Source organism: Dryobates pubescens, chromosome 1, assembly GCF_014839835.1.
Source record: "Dryobates pubescens isolate bDryPub1 chromosome 1, bDryPub1.pri, whole genome shotgun sequence".
Classification (NCBI taxonomy): Eukaryota; Metazoa; Chordata; class Aves; order Piciformes; family Picidae; genus Dryobates; species Dryobates pubescens.
In genome coordinates, this window is record NC_071612.1 from 22,020,338 (window position 1) to 22,047,425 (window position 27,088).

General features: G+C 44.8%; 1 protein-coding gene across 6 annotated transcripts in view; it reads left to right on the forward strand.

Moving 5' to 3' along the window:
- MGLL (monoglyceride lipase) overlaps positions 1 to 27,088 on the forward strand; it is a 114,283-nt gene that overhangs the window by 38,404 nt on the left and 48,791 nt on the right. The window contains exons 1-2 of one of the 6 annotated variants that reach the window (XM_054162767.1): positions 6,832 to 6,972; positions 8,254 to 8,392. In XM_054162767.1, coding sequence (XP_054018742.1) covers positions 6,937 to 6,972; positions 8,254 to 8,392 — 175 coding nt within the window. In that variant the 5' untranslated portion in view covers positions 6,832 to 6,936. Of the gene's footprint in view, positions 1 to 6,831; positions 7,145 to 7,415; positions 7,696 to 7,919; positions 8,064 to 8,253; positions 8,393 to 27,088 lie in introns of those variants that run through there. The other 5 variants (XM_054162770.1, XM_054162752.1, XM_009910052.2 and 2 more) reach the window with 5 other exon arrangements.

Sequence of the window (27,088 nt, forward strand, 5' to 3'; positions counted from 1 at the left end):
GCTTTAGTTGTTCACAGTGCCTTCATGGATAGATTTCAAGATGAGATGGGAGTTAGTAATGGTATAATTGGATAAACACAATCAGCAGCACTAAGAATGAATTCTGCTCTCAGCTTGCCTCCAGCATTGAGCCCAACTTTCTCTGCTGTGATTTCCCCCTTGTAAAAGAAAATATCTATCTTTCCTTTCCATTGTATTTGAACTAGGTTTGTTTAGTATGCTAAGGGGAGACCTTATCATTCCACAACTCCCCAAGAGGAGGTTGTAGCAAGGTGTGGTCAGTTACTTCTCTCTAGTAATAAGTGATAGGATGAGAGGAAATGGCCTCGTTTCACCAGGGGAGGTTTAGGTTGGGTATCAGAAGAAACTTCCTCACTGAAAGGGTTATCAAACATTGGAACAGGATCTCCAGTAAGGTGGGGTATTGAAAAGACACAGAGATGTGATGCTGAGGGACATGATTTAGCACCAGGCTTGGTAGAATTAGAGCATGGTTGGACTCAGTGATCTTAAAGGTCTCTTCCAACCAAAACAGTCTATGAAATATCAGGTTCAAATTACTAAATTAGAGTTAAATGAAATGTCTCAGTAAATAATTATAATAATAATACACTGCATGTATTTTGTGGTATTTTCCATCCCTAGATCCCTACCAGTTAACACACTCAATACACAGGGTTGGTATAATTACCTTCATGTTGCACTGCAGCTGGACCATTCGAGGCCAAGTAAGGGCATGACTCACCTGTACCATGAAAGGTCCCTCAAGATGCCTTTTTGGGGGCATAAAGCAGACCTCCAGATCACACCTAAGATCAATTGCACATCAGTAAACCATGGCCCTCTACAATTCCATCTCAGTGCTTACAAACACACAAACCCTATAAAAAGCAATGTTACAAAAGAAGCCCTTAGAATTAGAAACCAGCCAAGATGTTTAATATTTCAACTCTAAATTACAATATAAACCTTCATATTGAGAGATGCTCTGAAAGCATCAGGGTTGAGTGCATTTTAGAACAACATTTGTCATAAAAAAGAGCTTGAGCATTTGGGTTGCCAAGGCAGAAATGAGCACCACAGACACATTTTACCCTTATGGGGATTCATCAAGGTTGTGCAGTGCAGCTGTTGTCTTAGTAAAAGAAAGTATCAGCCCCTGGCTGGAAGAAACAGAAACATAATTATGTTATGATGAGCTGGAAAACATGCAAAGAAAAATTGGAATGCAAAGCATGATAAATGATGCTTTGTCAATTGCAAAGCAGCAAGAAAACCAGGCAGCACAATAATAACTCCTCTCCAGTCAGTGCTTCCAGTTTGGCTACCAAAATAAAGCACCCCTCTAACCATGGCTGTATCTTTTGGCTGTATTATGTAGTCCTGACACAATGGTGCTGGGTTTGCAAAGTGGATGATGCAGCCATCCTTAGTAACTGCAATGAGAAAAGGGGCGGTCAGGTACTTCTCAAAATGGAGACCGTCGTTCCACCTGGAGAAAATCAGGAATGCTATCTTACTCCAATTTTAATGCATATTAAAATTCAAATCTTGGAACCATTTCTTTCAAGACATCTTTTAATGACATTTTTCTGCCATTTCTACCACAGTGACCAACATTTTACCTGTATTAATGTGGCAACGTGCAATCACCTCACAGTAAAACAGGAAATGCCATCCGGTAACGGACTTGTTCATCTGCCTGCCCTCACGGTGACAAGGACAGGATTTCCCTTCAAGCGCTGCAGCAGTGTGCTTGTCCAAGGGACAAACCACTTGAGTTTGTTCCTGTGATGGGACTGAATCCAGAGGGAAAATTGGACTAATTATATATCAGCGCAGGAAACTTTTATTTAGAAACCAATACTGGGCCACAGAGATAAAAAAGGACAAGCATTTTAAGAAAAGCTTCTCGTGATAAAGGGGAAAATGACTTTAAACCAAGAACATTTCAGGAGGAAGGGATATTGGGTGGGGCTGACATGTGCCCGTGTTCACGGGACACAAGGGAGCTGTGGCTATGCCCTCTAGTGCAAGACCTGCAATACTGAACTGCCATTTCTATAAACCAGGGGGCTGGCGCACCTGAGAATTTCCGCCTTGCTACAGCACCCATTCCAGATCTGCACACTTGCTGGGACACTGCTAAGGTTACACAACACCAGGCTTTAACAAAATCCATACAGAGTTCCTCTAAAGCAAGAGGTTAGATAGAATAACGCTTATCAACTTCCCCTCTACAGACAAAACATGAGGGCAGAATTTCCATCTTTCATTTTGAATTTCCTGCCTTTGGAGGATGCAGTATAACTAAGGTTGGAAGAGACCCCAAGGATCATCAAGTCCAACCTGTCTCAACAGACCTCACAACTAGACCATGGCACCAAGTGCCACATCCAGTCTCCTCTTGAACACCTCCAGGGATGGTGACTCCACCACCTCCCCGGGCAGCACATTCCAATGGCTAACAACTCTCTCAGTGAAGAACCTTCTCCTCACCTCGAGTCTAAACCTCCCCTGGCGCAGCTTGAGACTGTGTCCCCTTGTTCTGGTGCTGGTTGCCTGGGAGAAGAGACCAACCCCCTCCTGTCTACAATTACCTTTCAGGTAGTTGTAGAGGGCAATGATGTCACCCCTGATCCTTCTCTTCTCCATTTCATACATTCCACACTAAGAATGTGTCAGAATCTGGTATCAGCATTCTTGTGATTGAAAAAACAAAGGAAAAGGGAAGGAAGCCACAAACGAACCACCAAACAAAATGTGTATTGCTCCTGTAATTACAACCAACCAGCTCTCAAATTGGCCTCTGTGTAGGATGGGTCATCTTCTGCACATCAGTTTACATGACTGAAACCTATATTCAAAGGGTGTATTTTTATGTGTGTATTTTTGGTCCTGTCAAACAAGGAGCACAGGCAAGATACTAATCGCTTCGCTCATACGGTTACTGTTTGCAGTCACAGCTTTGTAAGTGACTTCTAATGACAGCAATGATTTGCAGAATTTTTATTACCTAAGGAAGAAAAGAAAAAAGAAGCCTATTTTTACCACTGATTATTTTTATTTACACAGTAAAAATACTTTATTACTTGAGTGTAGTTTGCATCTAGGGGTATTAAACCACTTGGAGCTTAACCCAATAATTCTATTTCCACTGATTATGGAAAGTGAAATTACTGACGGGCAACAAATCAGTAGAAGCCTGCAAACAATTTCTGTGATACTGAGCTATCCCTGCTCTACCCCTTCGACCTTTCTCCATTTCCCTCAGCACTAATTTGTGAAGGAGGTACATGAGACTGCAGAATTGCAGACCAATGCCAAGCTAGTTATAATTTCTCCTGATATTGTTAAGATTAATCTGATCAGTCAGATACTGTCCTTTAACATTTTCTTCCTCAGTCTGGTTTGCCTGACACCAAGGCTTTGTTTGGGTGGGGGGTTTTTTTGGCTGCAAGACATTAAAATAGGTATTTTACAGGAAAATGAAAGCAGTTTATCCCAGCCCTGTCTTATTCAGGAACACCAACAGGCATGCAAAGGCAGATTACACAAATTAGTAAAGATGAATGATTGGGGTCTGGCTGGGGATAAATAGATTTTAAAAAATCAAAGAGAGGAGCAAATCCAAAAAGATGATGCTGAACTGACAGCTTTAGCAGTGTTGGCTTCTTTGCTTTTCACGTGATTTTAATTCTTCCTCTTCATGCTTCATCTCCCATTGTTTCCCATGTGTTCTCTTGCTTGCACTGCCTATTGCTCTCTCCAGCTGCTCCCTGACGACTGTAACTTCCAGCATTTGTCTGTTGGAGCAGATTCTTCCATAATCACACGCTTCTTAGATATTTTGTTATTGTGTCCTCCCCCTCTAGTATTTGTTGTTGTTGTTGTCAGGAAAAGTTCTCTTTGTGATCCTGGTGAGCAGAATCCCAAATGGTTTAGCACCCATGTCCCATGAAATTCGCCTCTCAAAAATACTCCTTAGCAATCTTAAGAGTGTGGTATTGTCACTCAGAGTAGAAGGATGTCACACAGTCTATGTACTTTTGTGTGCTGGCAGGATATGATCCATTAAAAACATGTTATGAAGCAGGGCCTAACACCAAAGAAAATCCTCTCATTCCCTTAGTCCACCATCAGGACTACATGCCAGCCTGCTATGCTGTCTCCTATCCACCCTGCTCTTTTCCTTCTCTCTAGCCCATTCCCTCCACCACCACCCCCACCCCACCACCCCCCGTGATGTTTTCATTATGTGTGTTTTCTCTGTCGTTCCAGCAATTGATTCTTTTCCTAAAATTTGCCTTATTTGAGGGCATGATCCTTTTTTTTTATGCTCCTTTGACTATCTTGGGAGTCGATGGAGATACTGAAACTCAGCAGGGCTCAACCTTTCATACACCAAATTTCCCTACAAGGCTTAAGCAATTACTGACTTAGTGTAAAGATTCACCAAGCATATTTCTGTGGTTTTGTTTTTTTTTTATTAAGAAGTTGGTTTAGCTTAAAATCTGATTCTAAATCATATTTCATTCCACTGAGACAAGAGAAGATGTTACAGCCTCATAAATACTGCATGCTCAGACATCCCTTTGATTTCTCACAGGGAGCTAGTGAGCAGTAATTTCTCTGCTAAAGCCCTCTATCCTGTTTGGGTACCGGCTAGATGAATTCTTCAGACCCAGATCAGTTTCCTCAGGTGGCTTTTCATTCACAGCTTAAACTCCATAAAATAATAAGGGAACTACTCAGTAGTTGCTTCTCATTCATTCTTATGACGTTATCACGAGATGGCAGAGGGTGTGCTACCTGTGAGAAGAAACGTCTTTAAATTCCCGGGGCCTCAGGGAAGCTGGGGGTAAGGGAAAGAAAGGTCAGCTGATGCTCTGCTCCTGTTCAGTGCTGAGAACCTGAGCCCGACAGAGAGTGTCAGTTAGACCATGGTCCTGCTGCTTCCACTTTTAGCTACATGGAGGTTAAAAGGCCATCGAGGGAATCATATATCTGGACTGACCAGGCAGACTCTCAAAGACAAGATCTCACCCTCATGTCCCAGCAAAGGTCAATTTCTTTGAGATGCTATTTTTATCTTGAATTTTAGAAAGAGATTTTTCCCCCTTGTCTCTCCCCACCTCCCTGTGGCCCTGGGAACATGGGCATTCCCAGTGGGAGAGGAGCCTGTTCCTGGCATCAGGTTTCATGGATGGCTGTAGGGAAGCAGTAAAGGGTTCCTGGCAGATAAACTGTGAGCAGGGGAAGAGGCTTCTTTCCTTCTTTCTTTTTCTTCTTAATCCAGTTATTATCTGATCTGTATCCCTTAAATAAATGTGCAGACCCTTGTTCCTTCAGCTCTGGAACTGGCTTGTAACAGCTCTTTAATTCCACCAATCCATGTTTAGACAGGAGCTGGCCTAGCCAACTGCACACCTCCAAGCACAGCTCCCAGGGCTCTGGGTAAGACCCATGTGACCTAAATCTCACTCATTTTATGGTTTTAATAACCAAAAATGCTGTGTTTGTTGTTGGTTTGGGTTTGTGCTTTGTTTTGTTTGTGGGTTTTTTCCCCCCCAAACAATGCAGTTGCAGGAATATGTAATTTTGAATTTGCCATTCATAATTAAACCCTTCCACCCTGGGGCACTTAATATAAATTACACTGAGAGAGGAACCAATCTGGGGTTTATCTCCTTTCTGGGTTTATGTGTATGTGTTCTGGGTTTATGTGTAATCTCTGAATTTTTGCCTTTCTTCTTCTTATTGTTAGTGCATATTTCTTTCCTTTCCTCAGCCTTTGCTCCCAGGTTGGGACTCATTGAGCACATTGCCTGTCTTTACAAAACAGTGGTGATACCTGCCTCTTCTAAGACAGGTCTGAGAACTCCATATAGGCATGTATGTAAAACCTGAAGTTTATATCATCCTAATGAAATGTAAAAGGCCTGGATCTGTGCTCCTCATAGAAACAATTTTAAAGTGCTCAGTAAATGCAAAGCACTTAGCAGCATAAAATGACAAAGTTCAGTGTTGGATGTCTTAAGGCTGGGGAGATATTGTCACTTTGGGGAGCCTTGCTGTGACAATTTTGATAAGCAAGTATCAAATATCAAAGAGATGTCAAGTTACATAGTTGCGAGGTATGCACTGCTTATGTTCTATGGCAACTAGGTGCACTATAGATCACGTGTGTACAAATCATGTACTGCGCTCATAAATTGCCACTGCCCCCAGCAAAGGTGGCAGCGGGGCTCGGGTGCTCCTCTGAAGAGCCCAATCTTCCCGGCATGACTTTTAAGTCTGAAGAGCCAAACATCCAAATGCAAACACTTTACTTTGCATTTGGGGCTACAAAGCGCAGTTCGGAACGGGAAAGCCCAAAAGGCGAACGTCTTCAGCATCCCCCTCTCTGAATTTGGGGGAGAGAAGCCACCTGCGCTCCCGGATTGTCACTCCCGGCCACCCCAGCGCGTTGGCAGCCACCGAGCGGCCGCTCCCACGGCAGGCGCGCTGTGTCCGGGTTCTGTCCGCCCGCCCGGGCTGCGGCCCCTGCACCGCTCCCGAAGCCCGCGGGGAGGCAGCCGGAGGCTCGGTCGGTGAGGACCCACCGAGGCCCGGGCAGCCCCGCACCGCGGTGGGGATGGGAAGGCTGCTTCCCCCCCTTCCCGCAGCTCAGGTGGCTCCGCAGCGCTCCCGAGCTCCCCTCCCTGCGCACCGCTCTCCCCCTCCCGGCTGGCACCGCTCCTTGCTTGGTCGGCGCCCAGCCCAGCCCAGCCGGGGGGGGCAGCAGCGGCCGCGTCCCGGGCGCGTCCCCGCCCGCCCACCCACCAGCCTTCCGCCGCTGCCGCCAGGAGCAGCCGGTGCGCACCGTGCGGGGCCGCTTGGCCTTGGCTCGGCGGGGGAAAGCGGGACCACTGCCCGCCTCGCCGCCGCGGGAGGATGCGTGTGCGGGGCTGGCAACCTGGGATAGCGTCGGTACTTGGATCTCTTCTCCTCCTCCTTCTCCTCCCCTCCCTCCCGCTCCCCGCTTAGGAGCGAGGGGCCGGGGCAGTGGCGCTTACACGCGAGATGGCTTCGCAGCGGGGATCGCCTTGAGAAAAAGGTCTCCCCCGCCCTCGCCTCCCCCCGTCGCCGTGGCCTCCGAACAGTAAGTGGTAGGAAGGAAGGAAAGTTGCAAACAACCTGCAGCGGCAGGAACTTTCTGAGCTGCTCCAGCTGCATGTGTTCAAGGTGCCTTTGATGTGTGTACAGCAGCTTCTGTGAAGTGGACTGCAGCTTTCCCACTCGTCAGCCCTCCCTCTCCCCCACCCTTCCCAACCTCCCCTCCCACCACCGCCACTTCAGCCCACACACGCAATTTGTTTGAGAAGGGAGGAAAAAAAAAAAAAAAAACCCCCGGGGGGGGGGGGGGAAAAGTGATGAAATGAACAAGAAGTGGTGAATTACCCAAGCGACTTTCCTCAAAGGGCGAGCGAGCCGGGAAGAGAAGCTGCGGCCAGCCCCGCGCAGCCCGCCCGCCGCTCCCGGAGCCGCTCGGGAGGGACCCGCCGGGCACCCACCGGGGACTGTGGGGGCTGCGCGGCTGGCGGGGCGTGAACGCGGCTCCGCAGCGAGATGCAAAAAGCCTTGCCTGCTGCCGTGTGACTTGCGATTCCGGCTCCTCACTAGAATGCAAACCCTTGCACAGGATGAAAACAGGTTTGTGGCAATTTCTCCTGGAAATGTTTCATTCCTCGCCGCCGCCACCTTTCTTCTGCCTGAGATGTCAGAGAGGAGCTTTATGATGATACGGTGGCAGATACCGCTGCTGCGTACCCTCCACTGTTCTTTGGAGATGTTAAGGCAGAGATAAATCTTTTATGCAGCTGTGTTTTCATATCTGTAGCAGTTGCTGCACAGTCTGCACTTGATTGCAGCTAAAATATTCTCTTTAGGAGCCGTTTCACAAAACGATGCAAAATAAACACAGATGGGAGAAGTAAAGGAGAGAAAGCTGTAATGAAGTACTGGTGTTAGATTGATCTTCCTTCCTTCCTCCCTCTGCCTTCAATGCCCTTCCCCAAAATGTGAGCCTTTTCTGTTTTAAATCAGGAAAGATTTTGGGAGCTTTTTGGCTGGAGCTTTGGAAGAAGACTCCCATTAGTGGTGCTTGCCTTACTGACTGGCTTTAGTGGCTCTGTGGCTACCAAGCCCAGCAGCTTGTATCTTGCTTTCAAATGTTTTAAGGTATGTCTTGTTTCTTCCAATACCTTGCAGGTCATTCTTCCAGAATGCCAGAGGAAAGTTCGCCAAAGCGGAGTCCTCAAAACATCCCATACAAGGACCTGCCACATATCGTCAACGCTGATGGGCAGCATCTCTTCTGCAGGTATTGGAAACCAGCAGCAACTCCCAGGTGAGCACCTTCAAGCAAATGACTTTTTTGCTATCAGTAAATAAGACTGTTTGTGTGATTATTATTTATAGCCTGACTGACATTACAGGGTTGTGTGTACGGAGCTTTACAGAGCCACTAAGGTTTCTCTCATGTGAGAGAGCCCCTGCTGTAAAGTCTGTATTCTCCTAGCCTTTACTCACTCAAGTGAGCCTTACAGATGTAAAATATGGAGTTACTGTCATTGCATGCACAGCTGGCTTGCCTGACAGTCCAGTGTGCTGCCAAGTCGCACATGCAGGTGGCTGATGTCTACTGACAGCAAACAACTGTCTTCAAACTGCTAGCAGCACAGGCAGTCAGGGAAGGACAGGATACATGTTTAGGGATGTCTGCTCTTTCTGATTTTCTCATTGCCAACAAATGAAACATCAGCTCCTGACTTCAGTTTTGGCAGTAGTAGCTGAACTCTCAGGGCAACAGGCTGAGTATGGTTTGACTGCACTGCTTTTTGGACTCCTGGGGGGGGAGGGTGTTTAATTATTTATAGTTAGTAAATGATCTAGGGAGCTCTTCCGTGATTTCAAAACTGACCTCAGTAATAAGCATAGACAAAGAACCAGATAGAGATATTTCTCTAATGCTTTTGTCATAATTTAAGCAATGCCTTTACTGTAATAGCTTTCTGTGCTGATCATGTGCTTATTATGAGCTGCTATAGAAAGCTGTCTCTGTTCCTTCCATAATCATGATCTTTCTTCCTCCCAGTATCTTGGCATGTGTTTATGCAACCACTAGGTATATATGTAGCTACTTCATACAAATCAGGACATTGTATTAATGTTTTCTTTTTCTGCAAGACAACAGGAAAAACTATGTTGATTTTATGTGGTTAGACAACTGTCACAGGAAAAAGTTGTTTAAGTTGCTTAAGTTGCAGTCAGGAGTTAAACTTTTTCCTTGACCATACAACAGGTTAGACATCATCCTGTGTCCAAATCAGCCTGCAGCTGCACTGAGAGAGGAATACAGGTCCCAGTTAGCTGAACTTGGGTTTTATGCCTGCCAAACTAAGGGGCAATGGGAGGTGGGAGGTGGGCAAGCACCAAAATACACTGTCCACAGAGGCTAGGGCAGTGCAGCCACCCCACTATAGCTCTGTTGCACTAGTTGGGCTGTTAGGCTCACAGGTCATGGTTTAAAATCAGCTGGTCCACAAAACTTGGTTTTTATTTACTTCTACTTACAGCCTTTCAGAAACAAGGGGGAGAGGTTTTGGCAGGGATGCTTTACACAGTTTTTGCACCAACCTGAAGATTTCCTCTACTAAAAAAAAATGCTTTAAAAAAAAATCTGCTATCAAACCAAGCTGCTTCTGTGAAACCAGATTGTCTTGTATTATAATGCTGCTTAATCATTAACTGTCCACAAAGTTCTTCACCCAGTTGTGGAATCCCTTTCTTTTGCTGTGTGTGTTTCATTTCTCAGCAAAGTAACAGTGAGGAGATAGATCTTTGATCCACGAAAGAAAAGGATGATAAAGAGCTGAGAGTTAAAACTTGGTGTCTAAGTCCTCTGGGCAGTTAATGTGGGGTATGTTTTTTTAGGGCCCTCTGTGCCAAGCAGTTAAGATTGAGAGTGAGCTTGCCCTAGTTTTGTGACAAAAAAAGGTGGATGGGATCAGTGTTGCTCGTTTACAAGTGGTTCCTAAGCGCGCGTGTGTGTGTTATGTTTGCGTGTTTGTGTATAAGCAGGGGGGCGTGGGGGCGTACTGTTTATTATTAGCTCCTTTTGCATTGTTATGTATGAGAGAGGTGGTAAGTGACAGCATAACAAGTTAGTGCCTGGATCCCACAGTCAAGAATGCTCTTGAAGTGCTTTGATAGGCACACCAAAAATAATTTATTTTTTCCCTCCTCTCATTTTTCTGTAAGTAGCTCAGCTTTTGCTGCTCTGTATGTGGAAGCTCAGCAACTTTCATCTAATTTTAAATGTTCAGCAAAAGTGATCTATCTATATATATATATATGGGGAGAGAAAGAGAGACACCTCAGGGAACTTTTACAGGCCTGTTACAATTTATTCTATTTCAACTACTGAAGGCGATTCTTTCAATTCTCCGACTCAATTGTTGATTCAGGTTCAAATCTTAACACTAATGAATGGCACTATAACTGTCAAGCAGTGGGATCTTTCATTGATCCATTATGCATCTAATCCCAGCTAGGGCTATAGAAATACCTCTTTACTGCAGATGCCCAAAGGTTATCATTGACTTGTCTGCTATTAGAGCAGAACTTATCACCCTTGATCCCTGCCCCAGGGAGGGGGGAAAAAACGGGGATGTCTGCCAAAGGAAAAATTAAAAGGTAGCCCTAGCCCGGGGTTGAAGAGCAAACAATGGTGAGGCAGTCCAGAGAGTGGGGCCAGGCGACAGACATTGCCCCTCAGAGCTGGTGCTTCTCTTTTATCTCCTCAAACAGACCCCCAAAGGTGGACAAAGGCTGTGGCAAACAAATGTGCTGTAGAATACTTTTTAAAGAAAAGACTCTCCAGGAAGATGGGGAAATTTTGTGAGGCTGTTTCACTTCAGCCTCACAAATACCCAGGCTCTGATCCTGTGTGGTGTTGATTTGCCTGATCAGTCCATGCTGGTGCACATATGGAAGCTTTGTTGTAAGTGCCACCGAGGCCAAGGTTGTCCTGGGAGTGAAAGGCACCTATTGTGAGTTCCTCAGCAGGGTCTGCTTTGTTTTGAAGGGGGATTTAGGTGATTACTTCACAGGAAGCTGACATACAAAGGCACTCAGATGTCATAATGATTAGATGGGGTAGATCGAGTAGATAGTAATGGGACTAAGGAAGGAGACCACAGAGTTTTCCACTGGTTCAGTGGATGGGAACTCGCTCCCAACAGCAGAGCTGGGGACTGGGTGTTGCTTTCTGTCCCTGTCCTCTGACAGCAGTGCAGGTGGGACTTCCCCAGCCAGCAGCCCTGCAAGCTGCCCAACTTGTTGAGCCAGTTTCATCTTAAGATGTAATTAAGTGGTCTTGTTGAATGCAGCAGGGAGGAAAAAGCAGTATGTTTTGGTGTCGTTTTCAGGTGTCCTGCCAACGGCAAGATTTATGGAGCATGAAAACAGGTAGCTCTTTGGCGCTGAGCGCTCACTGAGTGCAAAACTTGAGACCAGGGAAAGGCAGGGATTTTCAAGACCATGTAATATTGTTTGGAGAAGTAAATCATTGGTACCAAAACAGGTTGATCTCATGCCTATAGCGTGTCCCAGTAGCCAAGTAAATCCTACTTGATGGGAAAGCAGTCCTTGTGTCAACAAAAACAACAGTTCCATGCAAGGTTAAAACCTCTGCCACCACCCTGGGCGGTCTGAGTCAAAATATGAGGTAATAGGAGGTGAGGAATTAAGAAACCATGCTCTGTTCCCAGCTCTCAGACAAAGCTGCTAAGAATAGAGGTGGGATGAGGAAGGGGAAGGAAAGTTGGGAGGAGAAGTCAAGACATTTCCTTTGAGGCCCCTAAAGGGCCTGGAGAAGTTCAGAGGTTGCTTTCTTTCCCTCTCTATTCTGTATCCCCTTAGCCTTTTCTGGATACTTCAGCTGTTCCTGCCACTGCCTAAATAAGCACAAACAGCTTGTTCTGGGGCACTTTCAGCCGCTCTGCTTGACCACAAACAAACCCTGTGAGATTTATTGACTCAGAGTATTTTTTTCAAGGGTGAGAAAGTGATGCTCAACTCCCTCCCTTGTTCGTATCACCCACTCAAGGTTGCACACTTGAAGCTTGAGAGACCTGTCGTTAGAGGACGCTTTTGAAAATGTGTTTCCCAGACGGTCTTGTATCTGAGCTTCCTCATCCATCAAACAGAAATCATTATCTGTCTGTTTAGCATGATGCTGGTGTGTCTCTACACATAGTGGTGTCTAGGTGCACTTAGGTGATTGCCAGCAACTGAAGTGGTCAGCCTGAGGAGGCTGTCTGAAGCTGAGACGTGTGTGGGTCACAGATGTGCTCCTGGTCAGTTGTTAATGCACACTAAAATAAGTTGGCTCAATTGTAGATGTTGTGGCCATGGTTTAAATGTAGAGTTGCAATTGTTGCAATTGTCTAAGTAAACATTTTCTTTGTAGGAGTTCTTTCAGTACTACACCTGGCATGTGCAATTAGGAATCCCAAATTAAACATACGAGAAGCACCTGCTTTTCTCTTTACTTTATACATTTGTTTTACTCTCTGCAAAATGCCTGTCCTTCCTTCTGACTTGATAGCAGTGAAAGGCCAAACCAATAAGGAGAAAATACATTTCTGTCTCCCCCAAGGACTTTGCAGAAGGGCCTGTGGTGCAGAAATACAAACAGCCTTTATATTTGAACTGGCCCTTAAATTTGGGATATTGCTTGCTGATTTTGGCACCTCATTACCAGCATTTCCATGGCATTTCCAGAAGAACAGCACAGCTCCCAGCATGAGCAGATGACAAAGCTGAATTTGACTTTTCAGGCCCTTCCAAAAGGCATAAATAAATAACTAAACCAAAGTGAAGTCAAAGCAAATGAAATCAAGTCCTTAATTATACTGTGTGGTGTTAGTCTCTGGAAATATTTAAAGGAATTTCTGATTCAGTGTCACTCTTGAAGAACTCTTTTGCTTGTTCTAATGAGATTGACTTCAAACTAAGGCACAAGGGCCTTAGTGTGGTGCAAGGGGACTTGTGTCGGCGCAGTTTGTCGCAGGATGAGTTCAACTCCCCCCGTGTGTCTGATCACTTCGTACGCAGTGCAAAGGACAAGTAACAAAAAATTGCTGCCAAATCAGCATTCCAGGCTTCCCCTGGTGTATTGCTACTGCCTGGGTTTCTAAAGCCTTCCACCCATTCATCAGCCATGCATGTGTTCCTTTAATGACTGTTCCCTTTGCTCCACGTGCCTGGCTTTTTCATGGTGAATGGGGGCATCCTTTTATGATTTCTTACGCATTTCCAGAGCATGGGCATATTAGCAAACTGGGTTCACAGCAGGGGGGCTCCAACAGAAGCTTTGGCTCTTCCTGTATAGATTTCCAACAGGCTTTTTCACAAAACTACAGAATGTTAGGGGTTGGAAGGGACCTCAAAAGATCATCCAGTCCAACCCTCAGACAGAGAAGATCACATAGGAACGCATCCAGGAGGGTTTTGAATGTCTCCAGAGAAGGAGACTCCACAACCTCTCTGGGCATCCTCTTCAGTGCTCTGTCACCCTCACAGTGAAAAAAAAATAATTCCTTATGTTTACCTTGTTTACCTGGAACCTCCTGTGATCCAACTTGGCACCCATTGCCCCTTGTTCTATCATTGGACATCACTGAGAAGAGCCTGGTCTGTCCTGCCAACACTCTCCCTTTATGTATGTAAAAACATCAATGAGGTCACCCCTCAGTCTGCTCTTCTCCAAGCTAAAGAGTCCCAGCTCCCTCAGCCTTCCCTCATAAGGGAGATGTTCTGCTCCCTTAATCATCTTTGTGACTCTGCATTGGACTCTTTCAAGCAGTTCTCTGAAGTCCTTCTTCAACTGAGGGGCCCAGAACTGGACACCATATTCCAGATGCAGCCTTATGGGAGGAAAACGTCTCCCGACCTACTAGCCACACCTCTTCTGGGTGTCCCCCAGGATGCTATTGGCCTTCTTGGCTGTTTTTTTTCATTCTCCACAAGAGTGTTCAACAGAAGCAAATCTGCCTTTTATTCCACAGAACCCAAGGAAAAAGGCAAATAACAAAAGGAACAACAGTTGTAAGTAATGTGTCCCCCTTACTCATTGCCCTCTTAGGATCACACTTGGGCACAGAGTGTGCAGCTTTGTAACACTGGTGTGTGGGAGCAAGGTGACTTTAGAAGTTCCCTGTTGTGAATCTCAAAGCAGTAAAATTTTATCATGGTCCTTAAAAAGCATTCAAGGAAGCAAAATCTGTGTTGGCTCCCAGTGCACCTGATGAGCTCTTGGAAATTGACAGGTTGGACTCGATGATCTTTGAGGTCTCTTCCAACCTTAGTGATACTGAAATACTGAAATACTGAAATGGTGCTGTCCAGCGTGGTGAATATAAGAGTTGGGCAGTGTAGTTGTACTGACTAGAAGAGGATATTTTTTCTAGATTCCTGTTGCAGTGGAGTTGGTCTTGCAAGTTCCCCTCAAGCTGCTGGAGCTTTGTGCTTTTCAGAGGCAGGGCAAAATTCTGATCTCTTTGTTCTTCTAGGGAAATTGTATTGTTGTAAGAGCTGTCCTTGCAGACGCATTTGGCTGAGCTGCCTTCCTGGGTTCAGGCATGCCATTGTCCCAATGTACTTCCACTTGAATGGAAGCCATCAGTGTTTTAAACCTTCTGTTGTCCCTTATCCAAGAGATGTGACACAACCTTGATAGCAAATGGAGGATTCTCCTAAGCATCCAAGGAGATAGTGTTGGACCTTTGATCTTGCCCATGAGATCCTTAAGAATTGCTTAGGCAAGTCCCTCACCTCGTCTCATCCCAAGTACATCTTTAACTCTACCCATACCTCCCTCCCATACCTCTGGACTGTACCAGTATAGACATTCTGATGCTTAATCAGTATAGTTTGATATCCTATTGGAAGGAAATTAGCAGCACCAGGGTAAATGAAGCTTTTTTATATCATTAAAACTATAGCTCTCCTAGGGTTTCTTCTTGCAGAGCAGCAAAATTTCACTTATGTTTACTGGAAAAGAAATACTGATAGAGCAATCCCAAATACAAGCCTTGGGTTAGTCCCAACCATAAACACCTTCTAAAGCACTCAGGCCTGGGAGAGTCAGAGCTGAGGTATCAGGAAGGTATCTCAGAGCTGGCCAGACTCACTATCCACACGGTGGTACCACGGTGTGGCCTTGGGGACAGGCAGGATATGACCTGTGGAAGTAGTTCTGGTGGCCTGAGTACTCCAGTCAGATTTGCCTGCCTCAAAAGCACATTCCTATGGGTTGTCCACATCATCAAGGGGCTGGAGAGGGGATGAGTCCTGGAGTGTGCTCTGCTTGGGGATGTGTTTGTTTCTCCTAAGCTGCAGTATGTCCAAAGGGATTAATTATTTTTTTCACTAGCAGCCGTGTAGCTGTTTTCAGTGTCCCAAGACATTGACTAACACTGAATTTTATTAGTACTTCCCCTGGAATGGAAGAGATTCACCTTCCACGTGTCAGACATATGCTTTCCAGCCAGGAGCTAACTTCATTTTTGTTTGGCAAATGCTCACTTGATGATGGGAGGTTCTGAATCCTCTCATACTAAGCGATGGCAAAGGCAACTTGCTAGAACTAGACAATTTAGTGGCAGAAAACAGAGCAAAGAAGTCAACAAGGAGCAGAGAACAGGCAAAACACATGATCAAGACAGTTGTTAGGCACTGACACAATGACCAGTGATTTACAGATTGAGACTCATCATTTCTCTGTGCTATTGGTTCCTCATTTAAAATTGGGTGTAATCATCCAGACAAGTGATATAAATTGGGTCTGAAGCCCCTAGATGAATGTTGCCAGCAAAAGTAAGTTATCCCTTGAAGTTTTGGTGGTTGAGTGCTGGATATTCAAAGAGAGGTTTTGCAAACATCTACTAAATGATGCATTACTTGTTTGGTGCCATTCAGCTACAAGCAAATTGTCTCAGCAGCAATCTGTTAAATGAAAGAGAGGGGGAAAAAAGGAAACAAAATAATGGTAACTGGGCTAAAGCCAGATATTCAGTGGTAATAGTGTAGTAAGAGAATCACAGAATCACAGAAATGTTCAGGTTTGGAAAAGACCCTCAGGATCACCAAGTCCAACCAATAACCCTACTCTACAAGGTTCACCCCTAAACCATATCCCCAACAACCACATCCAAACAATCTTTAAATATATCCAGAGTTTGTGACTCAACCACCTCCCTGGGCAGCACATTCCAATGCCTGACCACTCTTTCTGTGAAAAAATGTTTCCTGATGGCCAGTTTGAAGCTGCCCAGTCACAGCTTGAGGCCATTCCCTCTTGTTCTATCAGTAATTACCTGTGGGAAGTGACCAGAGATGAGCACCAGCCTTTCTACAACATCCTTTTAGGTAGTTGTAGAGAGTGATGAGGTCTGCCCTCAGCCTCCTCTTTCTCAAACCAAACAGCCCCAGCTCACAGGATCACAGGATGTCAGGGTTGGAAAGGACTCAAAGAGATCATCGAATCCACCCCCGCTGCCAGAGCAGGACCATACAATTTAGCTCCTCCACTTGCTCTTCGTAAGATTTATTCTCCATGCCCTTCACCAGCTTTGTTGCCCTCCTCAAACCATTTGAGTAAGGAGGAAATGTACAAGCTGCTACAGGAAGATTACTGATCTTTTTTTCTGCCTGATCTATGATAAAGAGGTCCTGTTCTGTATGTTTTCTTTCTTCCTTTATCAAGCTTGATGCCTGAAGAGTGAGAGAATTAAACTTAGATCATTGGCCTTTTTTTTCAGCACCAAAAGTTGGTTTAGTATGCTGTGGGTGTCAGCAGGTTAGCTAGTTCACCAGCTGGCAAGATGAGCTTATTTTTGTAGATTTTTCAAAATATTTTTTACCCTTATTTTTCAAGTATCTCAGCAAGGTTTCAAATTCAACTGTCAAATTCCAGAAAGCTGCTGTGGCTTAATTTGCAGAGTTAAAGACAGGAGGAGTGATGAGGAAGCAGTACCTAATTAAATGGCTGTGGAGATAACATCTAGCTGACTTAATGGTTGAGCTTTTTCGTCATTTCTTCAGTTTTGTGTGAGAGCCAGTCTACATTATTTCTATTGTTAAAAACTATATTCTGAGTAGCATTCATAATTTCATTTTATTAAAAGGATATTCTAGGCCTGTATCAGGAACAGTGTGGCCAGCAGGAGCAGGGAGGTCATTCTGCCCCTGTACACTGCACTGGTTAGGCCACACCTTGAGTATTGCGTCCAGTTCTGGGCCGCTCAGTTTAGGAAAGATGTTGACTTGCTTGAATGTGTCCAGAGAAGGGCAACAAAGTTGGTGAGAGGTTTGGAACACAAGCCCTGTGAGGAGAGGCTGAGGGAGCTGGGGTTGCTTAGCCTGGAGAAGAGGAGGCTCAGAGGAGACCTTCTTGCTCTCTACAACTACCTGAAGGGAGGTTGTAGCCAGGTGGAGGCTGGTCTCTTCTCCCAGGCAACCAGCACCAGAACAAGAGGACACAGTCTCAAGCTGCACCAGGGGAGGTTTAGACTGGACGTTAGGAAGAAATTCTTCGTAGAGAGAGTGATTGCCCATTGGAATGGGCTGCCCGGGGAGGTGGTGGAGTCGCCATCATTGGGGGTGCTTAGGGGGAGACTTGATGGAGTGCTTGGTTGCATGGTTTAGTTGATTAGATTGTGTTGGATGATGGGTTGGATGCAATGATCTTGAAGGTCTCTTCCAACCTGGTCTATTCTATTCTATTCTATTCTATTCTATTCTATTCTATTCTATTCTATTCTATTCTATTCTATTCTATTCTATTCTATTCTATTCTATTCTATTCTATTCTTCTAAAGTGATCACCACGGCCCTCCACAAATGATTTTAGCAAGGAGCACCAAGCATCTCAACCCAAATTATCCTGAAAACATGCAGATCACTTCTCTGAAGTTACTAGCTGCCCACAACAGGAAGCTTTTTAACAATTTACTTTGTTCCCAGCTTCACTGTGGCCCCCTGTATGCAGCACAGGGCTGGAGCTCAGGGAACCCATGGTGAGATTTTGGCTGTGCTATTAAACTCCTGCGGTTTGCTGTAGGGTCAGGCTTTGCTCCACACTGTGTGTCCATCTTTGCATCTGGCAGATTGTGTTGCTTCTTGTGTTTCAGTTCACATGACAGTGTGGGGAAGAGTTGATCATTGCTTGGGACAGGATGATAGACCAGAGGACCTCTTGAGGTCCCATTCATCGCTCCGTGTGTGACTGCAACAAGCCTAGTTGCACCCTTTGTACAGCATTTGGGGGTTTGTGAATGAGGAGTGTTGTAGAGAGCCAGCTGTTGTTATTATTTGTGCTGTTTGTTTACTGGTCACATTTCTCAGAGCTGGGGGATGGAAAATAAACAATCAGCAGATTCACTTTGTTTTTAATTTCTCTTTCAATGTTTGGGGAATGCTGATTTGTAAACACTGCTACTTCCTCTAATCCCCCCTAGTTTTGTGTAGTTGGTGGAAACATTACCTCATTCTTACGTACATGTGTACATCTATCTTTTGAAGCATCATTTAAGGCTTCTGACCATCAAAGGTTTGCTTCCTGCTGTGCATGTTCTCCTGTTGCTTTGGGAGAGCAGGTCAGATCCCTCAGCACTGCTAACTGTAGCATCAAAACTTGTTGACATTTTGCTAAGCCCAGGGCATTTTGAGCTATGTCCCTGCTCAAGTCACCCCACAGCTCTGCAGGCAGTTGGCAAACCTCTGCTGCCCCATACACCTCTGCCATCTCTCAGGGCATGAACTGGGGTGTTCCAGTGCTCCTGAGCCCCATTCTTATCTCACAACTGCATAACTGAGGTCTTCTTTCTTCCCCATGTTGTGCATGACACATGCAGTGGTTCAGCCCTCATCTGGGAGCTCTGTAACTCTGATTCCATGGTGTTGTGCTGGTGCAATATACTTGATGAAGCTCTTCCCATTCCCATTGCAGGCTGTGGCAGATTCACACCTCACATATGATCCAACAAATGGTGTCTTGTAAGTTGGCAGGAGAGAAACTCGGGAGGAAAGGCAAAACATCTTCCCTGCGGCTAGGCTGGACATCAGCTCTGAGTCTTTGATGGCAGACGGAGGAGTTGGAGCCAGCCTGGCAGTGGCAGGGTTAATGACTGTGGTATTGAAAGTATTTGCTCTTGATATTGCTGAGGCTTTTTTAAAATGGTCAGGAATATGTGGTACTTCTCAGTTCCTGGTGAAGCACTCCACATAAAACACAGCGTTCCTGCAGCAGAATAACAGCTTGTGGTTTAAATAAATGTTGTTATTTCTGCTCTGCTGTAGGTGTACATGTATGTTTTGGTTCAGTGACTGCCAGATACAGTAAATGAGTATTGATTTCCTTTTCTATTTTAAGCTTTTCTGCAGAAAAAGCATCCCACATGCCTTCAGCTTTCTTTGCCTGTACCTACAGTGATAGCAGCCAAGGATTTATATAACAGAATAATCTTATTGTTACCACTCATCCTTTTGTAATAGTAGTTGCACCCCAAGTTGGTCAGGTCCCTGTTCTCCTTTTGGAGTTTAAAGCTGTGACATCTGAGCCTTTTTGAGAGCAAATCAACATGACAGTGTTGAAAACTCGTGGCATTACATTACATTACATTAGTCTTTGCTGCAATAGGTAAGGCTGCCTCAGTGTTAGAAATGAAAGAAGGAAGCAAATCTGCCATAGCTTTAAGCCTTTGGACAGCCAGATTAGCTCAGTGGGGCCAAGAAATAACACAGGCCCTGATTTGGCAACCGTAGGCTGAAGTCTCCATCCATTTGTTAACTTTTAAGTCATCTGTAGGTAAACCACTGCAACCTCAGCCCCGGGGCAAATTTACTTTGGTTCAAACCTTGAATAAACATTTCAGCCTTTAAAGCACATATAGCAGTGATCACTGTCTTAGACCTCCTGTGGCTCATGTTTAACTGCTTACATCCAACTTTCTCTCCTACCTCAGGTCTACAGCAAACATGAAAAAGTAAATTAATTGGAACATGCTCAAAGCCTTGGCGAGCGCTTTGCCTAGGACATTACTGATTTCCCAGAGGAATAGCTGCTGATATTGATTTTGACAGAGCCTGTAAAGCCTCTCACTGCAAAGATTCCTCTCATAGCTGGGCATAGCTGAAGTGCAGCTCTGGGATGTGCTGAGATAGGAATATTCATTGGAAATGAATGTGCTTAATCTCAGAGTAGGCTTAAATATACGTAAGTGCTTTATGATTAAGAAATCAGTCCTTGAGTTTCTGTCTCAAAGTTTATGGGATAATTCCATCCTGCCTTTGGGAAGATCATGCAGAAAGAGATTGGGTGATAAGTCATGTTATCTCTGGTATTTGTTAAAGATAACCAATTAAGGTCTCTGCCAACACAGAGGAGTGCAGGCAAAATTGGATCAGAAAGGTAAAAGTGAGGACAAGTAATTGAATCTGTGCAGGAAGTAATCAAGCACTCCATATTATGGGTGGAATTGTCTGGTTATGAACCACACTATCAGGCCTGAGTATTTCAGGGAACTGAAGTTTTATGTTTTGCTTTAAACCGTTGCCATACAGTTGGGAATTGCACAGTCAGTGCTTTATTAAAAAGTAATAATAGCAAACTATTTTGAGTTCATAGAACAGGTAAAGCATCATCCCCTTCCTTGCTTTGTACTTATTCACAGCTCTCTTCCGAGCTGGGAAGGCTTGCTCCTGTAAGCCCAGAATGCCTGATCAATGTACTTCAGTTGTGCAGTTTGTACTGCAAGGAATGGCTTGGAAACACTCTGAGCCCTTATGCCAGTTGTGTGCTCTTCAGCTTCCTTCCTGCGCAGCTGTCTAGGGTGATGACCAGAATTAGAATCATAGAATTGTTAAGGTTGGAGGGACCTCAGGGATCATCTAGTTCCAACCCTGCTGCCGTGGGCAGGGACACTTCACACTAGATCAGGTTGCTCAGAGCCACATCCAGCCTGGCCTTAAAAACCTCCAGGGATGAGGCTTCCACCACCTCCCTGGGCAACCTGTGCCACTGTCTCACCACCCTCATGCTGAAGAATTTCTTCCTAACATCCAATTTGAATCTACACATTTCTATTTTTGCTCCATTCCCCCTAGTCCTATCACTACCTCACATCCTAAAAAGTCCCTCACCAGCTTTCTTGTAGGCCTCCTTAAGGGGCTGGAAGGCCACAATAAGGTCTCCTCAGAGCCTTCTCCTCTCCAGGTTGAACAGCCCCAACTCTCTCAATCTCTCTTCATAGGAGAGGTCCTCTAATAACTTCTTCAGCATTGCCTGTCATGAGTTGTCTGTACGATCCACTCTCTGAAATAACAGCTTGGGACAGGAGGTGTTTATCGCCATGGCTAGAGTCTAATATGGGACAAACCCATTTTTAAGGAGAGGGGAGACTGACTGTGAAGAATCTCTGGTGAGCCCATGTTCAGACCACCAGTGATGTCCTGCTCCCATGTGAAAAATACCTTATGAAAAAAAGTCAGAAAGAGTCTGCAGACTTGTCTCAGGGCACTTCTAAGAAACACTTCTGATGTATTGTCTTCCGCACCACTTTATGATTTGCCTTAAACTATAAGCACGTCTAAGCAAACACTTGAAAATAACTGAGCTAGTAAGGACTAGTACGGACTTCAAAGTCACCAAGTACTTGCATGAACCTGACCAGAGGGATGGCTTTCCTAACTAAAGTAATTTCCATCATCTGAAACCTAGAGAGGCTCAGCTAGAACTTGTCACCCCAATACAGAGATACTAATGTCTAATTCCATCTTTTGTACTATGCAGAAAGGTGAAATAAAATGATAAAAATGTGGCTGAGGTGCCATGTAGGGAGCATTTGTGCATGGCTTGAGCTGATCCCTTAATCAAGCACACTTCGTTCCTTTCTAGGAAGCCTGCTTAGTCTTTGAATGGAATAGAACTAACCAGGTTGGAAGAGACCTTTGAGATCATCGAGTCCAACCTATCATCCAACACCATCTAATCAACTAAACCATACAACCAAGCACCCCATCCAGTCTCTTCCTAAACACCTCCAGTGATGGTGACTCCACCACCTCCCTGGGCAGCCCATTCCAATGGCCAATCACTCTTTCTGTGAAGAACTACTTCCTAACATCCAGTCTAAACCTCCCCTGGTGCAGTTTGAGACTGTGTCCTTTTGTTCTGGTGCTGGTTGCCTGGGAGAAGAGACCAGCCCCCACCTGGCTACAACCTCCCTTCACATAGTTGTAGACAGCTTCTTGAGTATGAGTTGGGTTTGTCAGGCTATGAGCTTGGAGCAGCAGCAATAAGTAATGACTTGTCACGGGAGCAGGTACCAGTGTTCTCAGTATGCTGAGTCTGAGTGAACTCAGTAAGAAAGAACTGGTTTTGCATAGATACTTTGAAAGGGGAGCTTACTTACAAAAATGCCTCCTTCATTCAGGTTTAGCCCTGTGCTAGTGGAGTAGAGCTTAGTCTAAGCAATAGTGATTGTGCAGAAGAAAACTTCTGTCCCTTTAATTGCCACTTTCTTGTGCTTTGGAAGGACAGTCTGTCTAATTACACAAGCATTTCTTTCCCCAAGGCTTTGGCTCAGCATGCAGTGCCTGCATTTTGATTCCAAGAAGGAACTGCTACATGACTGGCTAACTGGTAATTTTTGTCCCTTTGGAAATCATTAGAGGTTCAGTGCAAGTCCATGAAAGAGGAGGGGGAAGTCTGCAAAAACTGTTCTTGCTCTTACCCCCTATTTGTTGGTTCTCCATGGAGAATCGTGGTCCTGAAGCCATCTTCCATCAGCAGAGGCTTTGCTTCCAAGTGAGAATTATTTTTTGATACAATTAACAAGAGATATCTTATCCAAGGAGATACAGGATATATGCCAGAAACTCTCTTGTTTCCTGGATTTTTTTTTCCTTTACACCTTAAAGCTAAGCTAAAAAAAATGGATATGATTTCAGATCATCTTGAATTCTGCAGCTGATGTCTTCTACTTCAATCATACTTTGCCCAGTTTTCTTAGAAAGACACTGACTGCTTTGTGCATTCATGCTTGCAGCTTGCCTTGGGAGATGCTGTCTCCATTTTATCTCTCTTATCGTCCTTGTAAAGAGGAAGGGCTGAAGCAGAGCCAAGTATAGAACCAGGATGTCTAATTCCAGCCTTACTGCCAGCCAGGACTGGGGACAGTCAGCCCTTCTTCAGTCCTCCATGTGTAGCAATGTCTACACCTTGCACCTTCGGAAAAAGAAGTTGGAGTTCTTCTTTCAAGGATTTGTGTGTTCTGTAGAAGGGCAGCAATAAGAGGGAAGCACAGCTCCAAATCCTGAGCTGTCCCTGTCTCCAGAGTGCTTGTCTGCCTTGCAAATTCAGAGCAGCAGGTCTGGCAGCCAGCTCTGCCAAGGAAATATCCCATCTCTGATATCAAAGTGGAGGAGTGTCTCCCCAAGGCAGTCCTTGTAACTGTAGAATCCTTCATCCTCAGTTTTACCCAACTAAAGGGTGGGAAGATCCAGCCCATGCATTTTAAACTACACACCACGCATTTCACCTCTGATCTCAGCCTTGTGTCCCTTAAAATATTACATCAAAGCTCCCTTGAAACAAAATGCAGCTGGTCTCAGATGGTAACTTTGCAGAGATTTGTATCCAGAGCTATGCACTTGCATGGTTCCAATAATTCCTTCCGTTCCCCCCCCTCCCCCCCACCTGAAGTTTCCTTCATCTCTCTTCCTTATATTAGACCACTCATGAGTTATACTCAGTGAGGGCTTGCTTTTCAAAGAGCTGCAATAAATCAGCCTAAACTGTTTCTCCACATTGTTTTGTCCTGGCTCTAGCTAGATCCTGTTGAACCTTTTGTTTTGAAATATATCTGTACAAGCCAGTTCCACCCCTGCCCTCTTGATTTATGGTGTCTACACTTTCTGGTGCTGTTGAATAACTTACCCATGCTGCTCCACCTAGACATGATGGCAGTTCTCAAAAGTCCTCCTAATACTAAGCTGATGAGGAACTGTGATTTTGAGATGTGTGATGAGACCATGCTTGCAGACATGTTTCAAGGGAATTGCTTGTGGAAGCAACTACAGATTTCAAGGCTGAGCCCTAAGTCTGTACGATGTTAGGCAGTAAGACAGTGCTTAAACTAAAAGCAAACCCTTTGAACAGGCTTGCATGGGAACTTCCAAGCCTGAAAAGCTGGGTAAAGAAAGTAGGAAGCAGAGTTGGCTGAACAGGAATGAAGCTACTGATTGTACTAGGCTAGAGCAAAACACATCAAACACAAATATGCAAAATCCTCAATCCCCACAAGCTTCATAAAATCCAGGGGAAATTTTGTAGGGTAAGCCCTAGTGTGTGGTCCTTTGACAAAGGTTTTTCACAGGTTAAACTACATTCTTGAACTACTGCTTACTTTAGCCTATCTGGAAAAGGTGAATTTCTCTGCGTCTGGAGCTCTGTGAGGTATCTCTGCTGATGCTGCATGGTCTGTGATACCGAGAAAAAGTCCATTGAGACTGAACTCCAGACTGTTGTGACTCTGAGTTGGAGAAATAGCTGTAGAACTGCTAGTTTAACATCATATTGTTTGGCTTCAATGACAGGTGAAAAAAGAGGTGGCTACCCAGATTGTGGGCCTACATAGCAAAGCTGGGAGCCAGTAGAATAGAGGCTAGAAATCACAGAATCACCAAGGTGGGAAGAGACCTCAAAGATCATCAAGTCCAACCCGTCACCACAGACCTCATGACTAAACCATGGCACCAAGTGCCACATCCAATCCCCTCTTGAACACCTCCAGGGATGGTGACTCCACCACCGCCCTGTGCAGCCCATTCCAATGGCTAATGAGTCTCTCAGTGAAGAACTTTCTCCTCACCTCGAGCCTAAACTTCCCCTGGCACAGCTTGAGACTGTGCATTTCTCAAAACAAAACAAAGCCAAACAAAACAGAGCAAGAATGCAAGCAAAGCTCTTGGGTGTAACATGTCCCTGAAACACAGCTTGGGAGTGGGAGCACAGTCATTGCTTCTGGCCCCTTCAGAGGAACATAACTCCACATGTTTCATAGAGATAGGAGGACAGCATGAAGGGACACACCTGACTCCATCATAAATATTCCTGTCTAACTGGAGTCACCAGGCTGACCTCTTGGCTACGAGAGTGCACAACATGAGAGAAATCACCATAACTATTCATAATCTGTGCTCGTGACCCAGGCTTTTCCAGGATTTCTTGGGAACACAAATCACTTCAGGAAAAAGAAAAAAAAAAGAAGAAAAAAAAGAAAGAAAAAAGTGCAACAGCTGATTCAAAAAGCAGACATCCCTCTTCCAGACTTAGGGCCTTACACTCAAAGCAAAAGGCTCAAGAGCCCTCCAGAAAAAAAGGTCACCAACAGTGAACGACAACAACAAAAGTTCTTCATTATGACCTCTTGGAAATTATTAGCTGGGGGGGTGGTGGTGGTATTATTTTAAATAGGTAATCTTTAACCAAATATCAAGGGTGGAAAATAGGAATGACAGGTGACGCTCAGCAAAGTTACAAGCTGCTTAATGTACAGTCTTCCTATGTGAAGGATAACTGATCTTCACAATCAGCCAGTTTCACTGGTAGCCAGCTAACAGGATAATGCCAACCTTTAACTGATTTTACCATTCCAATATACTTTGGAAGCCAAATATGCATACCTGCTGTTGCATTTTTTAGCACATTAAAAAGGTCTGTGAGCTACTATCCAGTTGCTTGTTCAAAAACATCCCCAGTGGAATGTTTGTGATAAATAAAGGTTAATTGTTTACTGTGGTTCTAAGGCTTGGGTTGATGTCGGCGATAAAGGAACTAATAAATCAGATCAAACAGCGCAACAAAATGCAATGCTTAGTTTCAGTAAGCCAGGCTTTTTTTTTCCCTGACCACCTACCTAACTCAGAGCTTTCCTGTCCATTAAAACAAAAATGACTTGAGGAATTTAGAGTCAAATATTCAAAACTGCTCAGGTCAGATGTTCTTTGTTAGAGCTGATCCGGTTCTGGTAACAACATACATAATAACAAAGGAAAAGCACAGTTGCCTCACATAGACTAACACGGCATTAGCTTAAGTTGCAAGGGATTGACTCAGGAAATCACTTCTGTGTGTGATTAAATCAGTCCTTATTCAAGACAGCATTTGCAAACCCTGTTTTAACTTTCATCTTGTTCTTTGTAAGTCCTACCAACTTTCATGCATTGAAGAAAATTTCCTGAGGTTAAGCAAGTACTTAAATATAGCTCTGAAGAGGGATGCTTTCAAATGGGGTGGAAAAGATTGCATTTTTCATATATGCAGTCATAGGAAGCTTGTCTTCAGTTCTTTGGTTTAGTCTCAGTGCTTTAGGTTATATTCTGGCAATAAAAGAGCACGCAAGGGGTCCCACAGAAGTGACTCTCTTCCCAGAGGACGCAAGATATTAAAAACCCACCATCCTGCTCACAACCTTCCTCATCCAGCTCAGTTTCAACGTGATTTTGTTGAAAATAAAGCAAGAAATGAAGCCCAGCAGGATCCAAGTCCTGAGTTGTGCTTCTGGCCTGACAGATTGCGTAGCCCAGCAGCTTTCTGAGTGTGATTTCAAGGTGTTTCTTCTGGTAACAGAGCCCTGGTTTAAGAGAGCTCTTGCTCACTGGTGTAAGCCTGGTGCTGCTGTTTATTTTCCCAGCAATTGTTCTTCTGCAATGGATTGTGGAATTGCTTCTCTAAACAATTGTCCTGGCATAGCTGAATTCCTGCCCTGCAAAGCTGTTACCCATGCAAGAAGTGGAACAGTAGGGGATATGACGTTAACAGTGAGAAAGATGGGAGGACTGCAAACAGGTGAAGCTTAGAACAGCTGGTGACCTCTCTGAGAGGCAGGACAGAAAGAAAATGTGTTCATATGGGTTTGTGCACACCAACATTGTGCTGCAGCCTGGCCTCTACCACTCCCAGCCTCCCTGCTTC